The 12,413-nt window shown below is 39.7% G+C and overlaps 1 protein-coding gene across 2 annotated transcripts in view; it reads right to left on the reverse strand.

Moving 5' to 3' along the window:
- TMOD3 (tropomodulin 3) overlaps positions 1 to 12,413 on the reverse strand; it is a 143,098-nt gene that overhangs the window by 8,928 nt on the left and 121,757 nt on the right. For both annotated transcript variants that reach the window (XM_037833965.1, XM_037833964.1), the window contains exons 6-8: positions 7,332 to 7,462; positions 3,458 to 3,565; positions 720 to 863 (exon numbers count right to left, since the gene is read on the reverse strand). In XM_037833965.1, the coding sequence (XP_037689893.1) occupies positions 720 to 863; positions 3,458 to 3,565; positions 7,332 to 7,462 (383 nt within the window). The remainder of the gene's footprint in view (positions 1 to 719; positions 864 to 3,457; positions 3,566 to 7,331; positions 7,463 to 12,413) is intronic.

A 12,413-nucleotide genomic window follows, 5' to 3' on the forward strand; every position in this document is an offset into this window, starting at 1 on the left:
ATGAATTCAATCTTAATAAAAAACTTTTTTAACATGGATTAAGTGACATTCTGGTTTAATTTTGAGACATAATCTTCCTTTCTACCTCCATAGTTTACAGAATTTGTTTACTTTGAAGGACTAAGGGAGTCATTTACCAAATATTTTTTCAAATATTTGAAACTGTTTCAGTCAAATATGTATATTGTTTTAATTAATAACAAATTCTGGATAAAACGTTTCTATTGTGTGTATTTCTGCCCCTTTAGAAGTCCACGTGGGTGAGGATGACTGAGCTCTGTCATGGTGTTTAGCACTGCACCGGGCCGGACGGGTGACTGCTGCCCGCAGGTAACCCGGATGCGGGAGCTGCACGATCTTTCATCCCAACTATTCTGTTCATCTACTCTGTGTTTGGGACCGTGACATGCTACAGACCCAAAAAGTCTCCAGTGTAAATCGCGTCATCAAAGAGCTGAAAAACTGGAGAATAGACTAAGTCACTGTGACAGTCCTAGTTTAAAAGAGCTACCTAAATCCTCTTAAATGACTTAGGGAGAACTGCCTTAAATGCATCAAGTTAGTATTACATATGCCCCAAATATTCTCATTCCCTTTCAGCCCACTACCTTCCCAAAGGGCTCCTTGAAGGCTCTCCTCCCACCCACCTCCTAAGTCCCCAAACCCTTCACAGCAGCGCGACTGTAGCTTCCTCAAAGCTATTGTTGTACAGCACTGACCTGATTGTCGATCTTGAGCTCTGCCAGGGTTTCATTATCTCTTAAAGCATCAATCAGTGCTAGAATCCCAGCTCCTGTAATAAAGTTGGACTCTACATTTAAACTCTTCAAAGTTTTGTTCACTTTCAGCATATCTGCAAAAGCCTAGAAATTGAAAAAAATATTTGGAAATTAAAATTTCATAACACCTGTTACATAATGAATATACCATAAGCAAATATATGAATTTATACCAATTAACATATTTGCCTGTTTCTCATCAGATTGTTTTAGCTTGACAGATTACCCCATTTGTCTCACATATATCTACTTTTCACATGCATGCTATCATAATCTAGATTTATTTGTCACATGCAACTCCCTGTTGACATTCTCTACTCCTATTCACATCCTTATGTTCATTCATTCCCTACCCATGCTTCTCTCTCCTGTGTCTCTCATATTTCCTGTAAGTTTCTGTGTAGGACTAACTTCATCATCTCTTTGGAACATCTTTCCTTACTTGGGTCCTGGCTCTAGCAAGGTAACTGCAAAGCTTAAAATGGGGGTAAACTATGGACTAATTTCCAAGGCAGTAACCAAAAGTAATGCCTTAGCAGAAGGCCAGGAAAAAATTCTGAAGAATTAGAACTGGATGAGCCCAAAAGCTATAAAGAAGGGCCTACCTAAATGTTAAATTCCTCAAGGAATGACAAGTCTTCAATTTGCTTCTATTATGTTTCTCACAAGTTCTCGTACAGTGCTAGGCATTCAATCCAGTGTATAATAAAAACCATAGTGATTAATTAACAGAAATCTACAAGTGAGAATGAGGGGAGAGAGGTGAGAGGGCGGGTAGAGACAGAAAGAGAAGAATCTGAGTGTGTGAGAGTAAAACAGCCCTTTTATAAGGGTCAGAAAATATGGGTTTGATCAAGCTAAAGTTAAGAAAAGGCAATAGGGGGCAGGGATACGAGATAGAGCCTGGGGTAGACATCTATAAACCGGTACTTTCTGTTAGCCATAACTAGCAATATGATCTGGAACAAATCCCTTATCCATCTATTTGTACATACATTAATTCAGATATTCCCAATTGTCTCTTTTGTCTCTTACTTTTTACGTACTGTTCTGGAGATCCAGAAATAAAACATACAAGTCCCTTCTGGATGGAAGTTACTGGGGGTGGGGGGAGATAATAAGGAAGTAAACAAAATGTAATGTCATATGGTAAAAAGGGCTATAGAAGGAAAAACAGGCAAAGTAGGGTAGATAGGGAGTATCGGGAGTAGAGGTGGCAAAGTACGGTAGATGGGGAGTACCGGGAGTAGAGGTGGTGACATTTGAGCAAAGACTTGAGTAAAGTGATGAAGTGAAACTGTGTGGAATATCCTAAAGGAAAAAGCTTTAGGCAGAAGGAAGACCAAGAACTCTGTATGGTTAGAGTAGAATGAAAGAGAAAGCAAATAATAGGCTATGAAATCTGTTCATGTAAGACCTTAAGGCCACTGAAATAATTTTGACTTTTACTCTTTGAGAGATGGGAAGCTGCTGGAGGGCTCTGAATACAGGGATGACATATTTGACTTAAGTTATAAAAAATATCACTTGATGCTGGGTAAAGAATTGACTTTGGGGTGGGTAAGATGGAAGCAGGCACCTCAATTAAGAAGCTATTGTAATAATCCAGATGAGAGGATGGTTTCGATAAGGCTGGTAGTTGTGAAAATGGTGAGACGTGGTTGGAGTCTAGAAATATTTTAAAGACACAGCTGGATATGTTTATCTTGTGAGAAAGGGAAATCAAGGATGACACAATTATTTTATTTTTTGGCCTGAGCAAATGAAAGAATGAAACTGCCATTTAGTGAGACAGGAAAGAGAGTGAGATAAGCAGGTATGAAGAGGAAGTCAGGAGTTTAGTTTGGGACTTAGACTTGAGATGTCATTAGACATCCAAGTAAAACTGTTTAAGTAGGATAAGAGTATGCTAAGTAGAATATGAGAATGGAGTTCAGGGGAGAGGTATGAGCTGCAGATAACAACCTTGGGAGTCGTCAGCATACACAGATGATATAGCAATGAAACAGAATAAGAATACCTAGGGAGTGAGTATAGATAGCAAAGAAGGGGGCCTAGGACTGAGCCCTGGGCCATTCTAATATTAAGAGGTTGGGGAGATGAAGAGAAACTAGCATAGGAACCTGAGAAAGAATGTCCAGTGAGGCAGGAGAACCAGAGGAGTGATGTCCTCCAAGCCAAGTGAAGAAAGAGGTTCATAACATGACCAAGTGGGATTTCTCCCAGGAACACAAAGTTGGTTTAATATACAAAAATCAATCAATGAAATATACCATATTCTTAGAATAAAGGCCAAAAACCACATGATCACTTCAAAAAGACATAGAAAAAACAGTTAACAAAAATCCAACACCAAAGAACCAACACCAAATGGAACCCTTTACAATAGTTAAAAACATGGAGTAGATCTTTATGTGCTGCTATGAAAAGATCTCTAAGGTAAGTGAAAAATCAAGTCACAGAATAGCACATATTACATGGCACTATTTATGTTTAAAAAATTCATAGGAAGGAAATACAGGAAAAAAGACATAAAAAGGTTGTAAATAATGTGTTACCTAATAGTAATACCAAGTAAACACCAGGGAGTGAGTCTGGTTCATAAATCAGTTTAATTACCACTGTAATTTACCCCATGTATGTCATAAGTTCGATATTACCAAATGTGGCTTACTTACAACAGCAATGGGGTCATTGCTCCGGGTAGCTGCAAGACTGAAATATTTCACATGTGTGTTGGTTTCCAAAGCCTTCGCAAAATCTTTTAGGGTTGGAATTGGGATATTCTTGAAAGACAATAATGGGAAACATCATTACATTTTAGTTTTCAGGAAATTCAGTCCATACTATAATCAAATATATTTGTACTTACCTTTTTTGCCATCAGATGTACTCAGAAATTACACAAAACACTAGTCCACAATTGAAAAAAAAAACCAACAACCTAGCATTCTCCATGTCTATTTGACTTCTCTACTGTGGAGCAAGTGCACAAACTGTCTGCTGCCCCAAAGCAGAGCACATAAGACCACCCCAAAGCAGAGCACATAAGACCATTTCTCTTGCACTTAGGCTAAAGAAACTCTCACTATTCTGCCTTTAATTATTTACATTTTAAGAAGCCAATCCTTGATGATTCAAAGTGGATCCACTTTTCTCCAAGGAGAGAAATGCGGGAGCCCACCTCTAAAGAATATGATCCCTGAGGCAGATGACGTACATCTTTGGTTAGTGTGGTGGTTTGAAGCTGTATCTATCTCAGAAAAATAGGTTCTTAAATCTAACACATTCCTGTGGGTTTAAACCCAGTCTAAGTAGGATCTTTTGATGGGGCTACATCAGTTAAGGGTGTGACCCACCTCATTCAAGATGGGATCAATCTTATTACTGGATCCTTTTTAAGTGGAATGGGGGGGGGGGGAGAGAATGCACACTGAGTGCACACACCATGGGAACAAGACGGTGAAAGCAACAAAATGTGGAAGAGAAGAAAGACAAGCAGATGCCACCAGTGCCTTTCCATGTGGCAGAGGAGCCAAGGATTGCTGGCAGCCAGTCTTCAGGAAGAAAGTATCACCTTGATTTTCTTGGCCTTGAAACTGTAAGCTAATAAATTCCCATTTTTTAAGCCAATTCATTTCATGGTATCTGCTTTAAGCAGCCTAGGAAATGAAAACACTTAGTATAAACTACAAGGTATTAAGAGAGAGATTAGCCCTATACTACCTGAAATGAGGAAAGATATAGAAGGAAAGAGAAGTAAAGTTATAGAAGGCATTAATTTCTCCTTTTAATACTCAAGACTATAGAACCCTGTAGCATGGTCATTTTCAGATTATTACTGTTGATTTAGAGACAGAAATACACAGGAACTGATCTTTTAAAAATTAATATTAGTGATCAATTAAGGACATTAGTAGCTTTCACCAGTTTTAGGAAAGAACATCCACTAAAGGAGCACAAAAGTCTGGCCCTGCACATGAGTCCCTAGGTTTTGTTATTTCCAGATGCAACACCTCCCAATTCAGATGAATCAAGATTTAAAATGAGGAATTTGTAATGAAGCTATTACACAATGACTGACACCCAAGAGATAATTTGATTTTACTCACTGGTAATTAATTACCCCTAAGCCCTCTTAACTAATTTTGCCTTTTCTTATTCCAAGGAAAGCATTGTTTAAAACCTAGTAAGACCCCAGCAAGTCCACTTCTAGGTGTTTACTCAAGATAAATGAAAACCTATGTTCACACAAAATCTGTATCTGAATATTCATAGTGGCTTTATTCATAATTGCCCTGAACTGGAAGCAACCCAAATGTCTATCAACTGGTGAATGGATAAACAAACTGTGGCATATTGATATAGTGGAATACTACATGAAGAGATTTCCAAATTAAATGTGGAAAGTTCATCCTGGCGTCTCTTTGCAGCTTATAGTAAAATCCAAAAGGAAAGGGATAAGCTGAGAACTGAACTTCTGGGCACAAAGACACCAGAAATTGCTAGTTTGTAAAATTCTGTTTTCAGAAAACAAGTCCCCAGAGAACAGTGTCCCATGTGAGGATTTAATGAAACATGGAACTAGCCAGCCATTTCAGTACAAGTCAAGATTGGAAATACAGCTATCCAAAAAGGATCTGTGGAAAGTCCTGTTGTCTGACAGTTGGGATGCCTGTGTGATGCATGTGAAACCAACAAGTTTTTTGTGAGATATGTATGAATGGAAAGACTGCCAGCCTGGACTAAAAGGGTCAGAAAAGGGACAGATTGAAGGAAAAATGACTTCAAAGGTGCAACCATGGAAGCCAAGGTCTGTAGCCAAGAAACCTCAGACCAGGAGAGTAGAACCGTACATGCATATGGAAACGGTAAGTTTGCCCCAGAGTTTGGCAGGCCTTCCTCCCTGTCACTTAGGAAGTGCTCAGGAAGAGAGCTGTCTTGCCAGAGTTCTCAGAAGCCTGGGGGATTGAGGAGAGCTCGGCTGCTCCATTGTTCAGGAAGAGTGTTGCTGCCCCAGGCTTCAGAGAGGGTGGAGCACACTCCCAGAGACTGGCAAGAGCCTGACACCATCCCACTGTTCTGAAGGGGTTGAGCCAGTGCCGTGGAGATTGGGGAAGGTCCGGCTGCCACCCTGATGTTTGAGAAGGGTAGGGCCTAGAGTTCAGCTGCCACCCTGATGCTGCTTGAAGAGGGTGGAGTAGAGAGCATGGCTGTTTCCCCAGTGCTTGGAGATGTTGAAGCCCTCACCCCAGTGTCTGGAGAGAGCAGGGCCACTGTATAAGCCCTTGGATAGGGTGAGGCTGCCCCTCTCTCAAGCCCCAAGGATAAAATGTCATCCTATAGATGACTTTCAGACCTGGAAATCGAAAGAAATATGCCCTGCAGGAAATTATTTAAGCCTTTTGTGATATTGTGATGGAATGACTGTATTTTGCATATGGAAAGAACGTGTCTTTTTGGGGTCCAGAGGGTAGAATGTGTTGGTTTGAAGCTGTTATGTACCCTAGAAAAGACCATTTTCTTTTAATCTATTCCTGTGGGTGCAGACCTATTGTAGGTGGGACAATTTGGTTAGGTTATTTCAATTGAGATGGGACCAACCCATTCAAGGTGGGTCTTAATCCTTTTACTGGAGTCCTCTATGAGAAGATAAGAGCTCAGAGAAGCCCCAGAGAAGCTGAGACAAGGACACACCCACAGAAGCTCAGAGAGGAAGCCACTGAGGTCAGAAGCTGAAAGCAGCAAAACCCAGGAGAGAAGGGCCAGCAGACGCTGGCCATGTGCCTTCCCATGTGCCTGAGGTGTCCCAGATGCCGGCAGCCTTTCGCCAAAGAAGGTACTGTCCTATTGATATCTTAATTTGGACATTTTCGCAGCCTTAGGACTAGAAATTTGTTAGCTGATAAATCCCCACTGTAAAAGCCAACCCATTTCTGGTATATTGCGTTCTGGCAGCTTTAGCAAACTGAAACATTACACATCAATAGAAAGGAACAAATTACTGATACATGCAATAACATGAATGAATCTCAAATATATTATGCTTTGTGAATTTGTGAAGTATGTAGTCAAAAGACTATACTGTATGCTTCCATTTATCTCACATTCTGGGGAAGGCAAAACAATAGGAAAGAAAAAGATAAGTGGTTGTCAAGAATGGGAGATGGGGAGAGAGGATGACCACAAAGAGGTAAGAAAGAATTTTGGGGGGGTAACAGACATGTTCTTGATTATGTGGTGGTTATACAACTGCATGCGTTTGTCAAAACCATAGAACTGTACACTAAAAAGATTGAATTTTACTGCATATAAATTATACCTTAAGAAACCTGATTAAAAAAAAATCTAAAAGATTAAATATTCTTAGAAGTGGGCAGTACTTTGAAAGCTAGAGATTTACTCTACTCACAATCTGTCAAGTTTTCCTTTTTATATAATATACTCTTTAAGAAGCAAGTTAGAAAATAATATATCAAAACTGTGTGACTCTCATCCTAGATTCATTTGACTCATTATAAAATCATTTTATTGTTTGTCTAACATGTTTACCTTTATATTATTCAAATTAACTTCAACAAGGCGAGCATCATTTTCTTTAATTCTCTTTAAACTATCTTCAACATTGGTTGGGTTTGGTGGCTCATCACATACTGGAAGAATCTTTTCACCTTTTACCACATCTGTGAAATAAAAAGAGCAAGAGTCTCACTGGATGATACTATTACAGAGGATGCATCTATTAACCTGGTAAACACGTACACACACACACACAAACATAGTCAATGGAATTGGTTTAAAAGTTCCTTCCCCACAATTCCTTAAAGATCCTTTAGGTGCTGACATATACTTAAAACACCCCAAAAATTATCAACATTTAATTTGTTTACAATGATCAGCCCTCAAATATGTTAACAAATGAACATTATCACTGGCTTATGGTGTATTATAAGATATATTTACCATTAAAATATATTTGAATGCAAAAGTTAATGATCCCATTTATTTTTAGCAATATTCAAGATAAAGTTCTAATATGATAAAACTAGTCTCTTATAATTTTCTCTGAGATTTGACTGGTAATGAACATAAAAGCAATAAGAATCACTGACTTATAGAAATATAGCCTTGATGAGAAAAATAGGGTAGCAGACAGACATATTATCTCTTCCTCCCATGGGGATTAATATTTAATGGGAAAAGGTGGGGGTGGGATTCACTACTAGAAAGAAGAAAAGATAGGGTAGATATAGGCGAGGGAGAGAGAGAGAGAGAGAGGAAGCACTGTGACAAAAATTGCAAAAATTACTGCCTTCCTTTACCTTAAATACTCACACAGGACCAGAATATGCTTATTTAAAACTGAAGGACAACCCCACAATCCTTTACCTTAAATACTCACACACAGGACCAGAATACACTTATTTAAAACTGAAGGACAAGATGGTGGCATACAGAGGTGTGGAATTTAGTTAGTGTTCTAGAGCAACTAGTAAACAGCCAGGAACAACTAGTAAATAGACTGGAACAACTGTTGGGGGACATCCGTGACTGGACACACATCGTACATCAGCCTGGAACAGGTGGAACGGCTGAGATCGCAGCAGGGAACTATAAGAAAAGCTCCCCAAACTGCGGAGCTGGCACCCTACCCTTATCGGCACAGGAGGCTGAGTGCAAACACTTCCCTGTGGGAAAAAGAAGCAGGCTACCTGGAGTGCGAGAAAGTAACTCAACCAGGCTCCAACTACGGTTTTTTGTTTTTTTTTTAATCTTCCTTTTATTGAGATATATTCACATACCACGCAGTCATACAAAACAAATCGTACTTTCGATTGTTTACAGTACCATTACATAGTGGTACATTCATCACCCAAATCAATCCCTGGCACCTTCATTAGCACACACACAAAAATAACAAGAATAATAATTAGAGTGAAAAAGAGCAATTGGAGTAAAAAAAAACACTGGGTACCTTTGTCTGTTTGTTTCCTTCCCCTATTTTTCTACTCATCCATCCATAAACTAGACAAAGTGGAGTGTGGTCCTTATGGCTTTCCCAATCCCATTGTCACCCCTCATAAGCTACATTTTTATACAACTGTCTTCGAGATTCATGGGTTCTGGATTGTAGTCCAACTACGGTTTTAATTAACAAATTTGGACTACTGAATACAAGCTATATGCACAAATAAACCCGGAGCAAGCAGGAAAGGAAACTGAGGTTGCTCCCAGAAGAGAGGAGGTGGGGCTGATGGAAAAAAATAAGAAATAAATAAAAACAGGCTTTTGGTGATGGCTGAGCTCAGAATATTGGAAAATGGCTGTGTCCCAAGAAAAGGGGCACAGACAACCGGATACCAACACTGGTCGACCAGTGAGATGAGGAGGTTGGGGACTGGCTTTGAAAAGGAGCTTTCTCTCTTCTTCCTTTTTTTTTCCTACCATTCCAAGTAGCTCATTAGAGAATGCCCCAGGCATTTTCAATTGTCAGCATTGACCCAGGCAAGGGTAGAGTTAAGAGAGTCAGAAAGACAAAGGAGGAATTCAAGTGTACCAGACAACTCCCTAAAGGGTGTATCTTTCCTAAGAAAAGGAGGGGCGGGGCTCAAGTGGCAGCCCTCCCTCAGAGAATTCAGACCCCAGGGCCTGGAGGGAAAAAAAGAACAAACCAGAAACAACTTAAGCTTGGCATCTGACACCCTCGGTCCCTGACGAGGACAGGGTCCACTGAGAATTAAAGAGGCCACACCTCTTTACACCATGGGGAGCTGTGGGACGACAAGCATCTCCTGCTGGACTGGACAGGAAAAACACAGAGTCTAGAGGTCTCACAGGAAACTCTGACAAGCTGCTAGGTCTCACCCTCAGGGACACCTGATACTGAAAACAACCTCCTCCTGAGACCAGGGGCCATCTGGTCTAGGAAAATCTGACTGGGGTAATCAAGGAAACCAGATGTCCAGACAACATAATATTACGAGTCACATTAGGAAAGATGAAGATATGGCCCAAAGGAACAAACTTACACTTCAACTGAGATACAAGAATTGAAACAACTGATTATTAATCAAATCCCCTAAATCAATTCAAAAATCAAATCAATGAGGTGAGGGATGATATGGCAAAAGAAATGAAGGAAATAAAAAAGGCATTGGGTGAACATAAGGAAGAACTTGAAAGTCTGAAAAAACAATTGGCAGAACTTATGGGAATGAAAGGCATAATATAAGAGATGAAAAACACAATGGAGACATACAACAAGAGATTTGAAAAGGCAGAAGAAAGGATTCATGAACTGAAGGACAGGAAAGCTGAAATCCTACACACAAAGGAACAGATAGGGAAAAGAATGGAAAAATATGAGCAGTGCCTCAGGGAACTGAATGACAACATGAAGTACATAAATATGTGTGTCATGGGTGTCCCAGAAGGAGAAGAGAAGAGAAAGGGGGCAGAAAGAATAATGGAGGAAATAATCACTGAAAAATTCCTATCTCTTAGGAAAGACATAAAATTACAGATGCAAGGAGTGTAGCATACCCCAAACAGAAAAGATCTGAGTAGACTGACTCCAAGACATTTAATCTGATTATCAAACGTCAAAGACAAAGAGAGAATTCTGAAAGCAGCAAGAGAAAAGTGACCCATCACATACAAAGGAAGCTTGATAACACTATGTGCAGATGTCTCAGTAGATACCAAGGAGGTGAGAAGGCAGTGGTATGATATATTTAAGATACTGAAAGAGAAAACAGGGAAAGAGAAAAACTGCCAACCAAGAATTCTATATTCAGCAAAACTGTCCTTCAAAATTGAGGGAAAGTTTAAAATATTTTCAGACAAACAGACACAGAGAGTTTGTGAACAAGATACCTGCTTTACAAGAAATACTAAACAGAGGACTACAGGCAGATAGGAAAAGACAGGAGAGAGAGGTTTGGAGAAGAGTATAGAAATGAAGACTATTGGTAAGGGTAAAAAGAAAGAGAGAGGAAAAATAAAAATAAAATAATACAAGGCATATAATCTAAAAGACAAAATGGTAGACAGTAAACATTACGTTGAGTGAAATTAGCCAGAAACAAAAGGACAGATACTGTATGGTCTCACTGATATGGACTAACATTGATGAGCAAAATTTGAGAGTTGAGAACAGGTTATCAGGAGACAGAAAGTGGTTTGAGATTGGGCATTTGATGCTGAAGGAGTACAGAAGATTCAACAGGATTGATTCTATAGATTCAGAAATGGAATGGACAGCATAATAGTCTGTGAGGGTAACACAATACTGTAAGTACTCTGAACAAAGATGAGTGTGAGTATGGTTGAAAGAAGGCGGCTAAGGGCAGGTATGACACCAAAAATAAAGACAGAAGACAAAGACTGGGATAGCATAACTTAGTGAAACCTTGAGTGGTCAATGATGGTGATTAAATGTACAAATATAAGACTGTATTTAAATGAGGGAGAACAAATGAATGTCAACATTGCAAGGTGTTGAAAATTCGATGATGTGTCAGTTTGAATGTATTATGTCCCCCAAAACGCCATTATCTTTGATGTAATCTTGTGTGGGCAGACATATTAGTGTTGGTTAGACTGTAATTCTTTGAGTGTTTCCATGGAGATGCAACGCACCCAACTGTGGGTGATGACTCTAACTGGATAGTTTCCATGGTGATGTGGCTCCGCCCATTCATCATGGACCTTGATTCGTTTACTGGAGCACTATATAAGCTCAGACAGAAGGAGTGAGCTTGCTACAGCCACGAGGGACACTCTGAAGAATGCACAGGAGCTGAGAGAGGGACATCCTGGGAGAAAGCCATTTTGAAACCAGAACTATGGAACAGACACCAGCCACGTGCCCTCCCAACTAACAGAGGTTTTCTGGACGCCACTGGCCATCCTCCATTGAAGGTGCCCAATTGTTGATGCATTACCTTGGACACTTTATGGCCTTAAGACTGTTAACTGTGTAACCAAATAAACACCCTTTATAAAAGCCAGTCCATTTCTGGTGTTTTGCATTCCGGCAGCATTAGCAAACCGAAACAGATGGTACAGGGGAAAAAAATAAAATCAATGCCAACTAGAGTCTATAGTTAACGGTAACATTGTAAGATGCTTACATTAATTGTAACAAAGGCAATATACCAAAGCTAAATGTCTACAAGAGGGGAATATAAGGGAGGGATATCAGATTCTTGGTGGTGGTGATGCTGTCTGACCTTTTCATTGTATTTTATTTTTATTTTTCTTCTATCTTTTGTATTTTTATTCTTTTTTTTCTACTTTTCCTCTTTGGGGAAGAGATGGAAATGTCCACCTCATATAGATTGTGGCAGTGAATGTGTAATTATGTGATTATACTGAGAATCACTGATTGTTTACTTAGGGTGGACTGTATGGTGTGTGAAAAAAAAGTTAAAAAATAAACAGAGGGATAGAAGTGCTGGAGAAAATGTGGAGAGAGGGATGTACCTATTCCCTGTTGGTAGGGAAGCAGAATGGTGCAGCCCAGCTAGAGGGCAGTGTGGTGGTTCCACAGGAAGCTAATGCTGGTGTTGCCATATGGTCCTGCAACCCCGTTACTAGGTGTATACTTGGAAGAAGTGAGAGCAGGGACAT

The sequence above is a fragment of the Choloepus didactylus genome, chromosome 4 (genome assembly GCF_015220235.1).
Source record: "Choloepus didactylus isolate mChoDid1 chromosome 4, mChoDid1.pri, whole genome shotgun sequence".
NCBI classification, from domain to species: domain Eukaryota; kingdom Metazoa; phylum Chordata; class Mammalia; order Pilosa; family Megalonychidae; genus Choloepus; species Choloepus didactylus.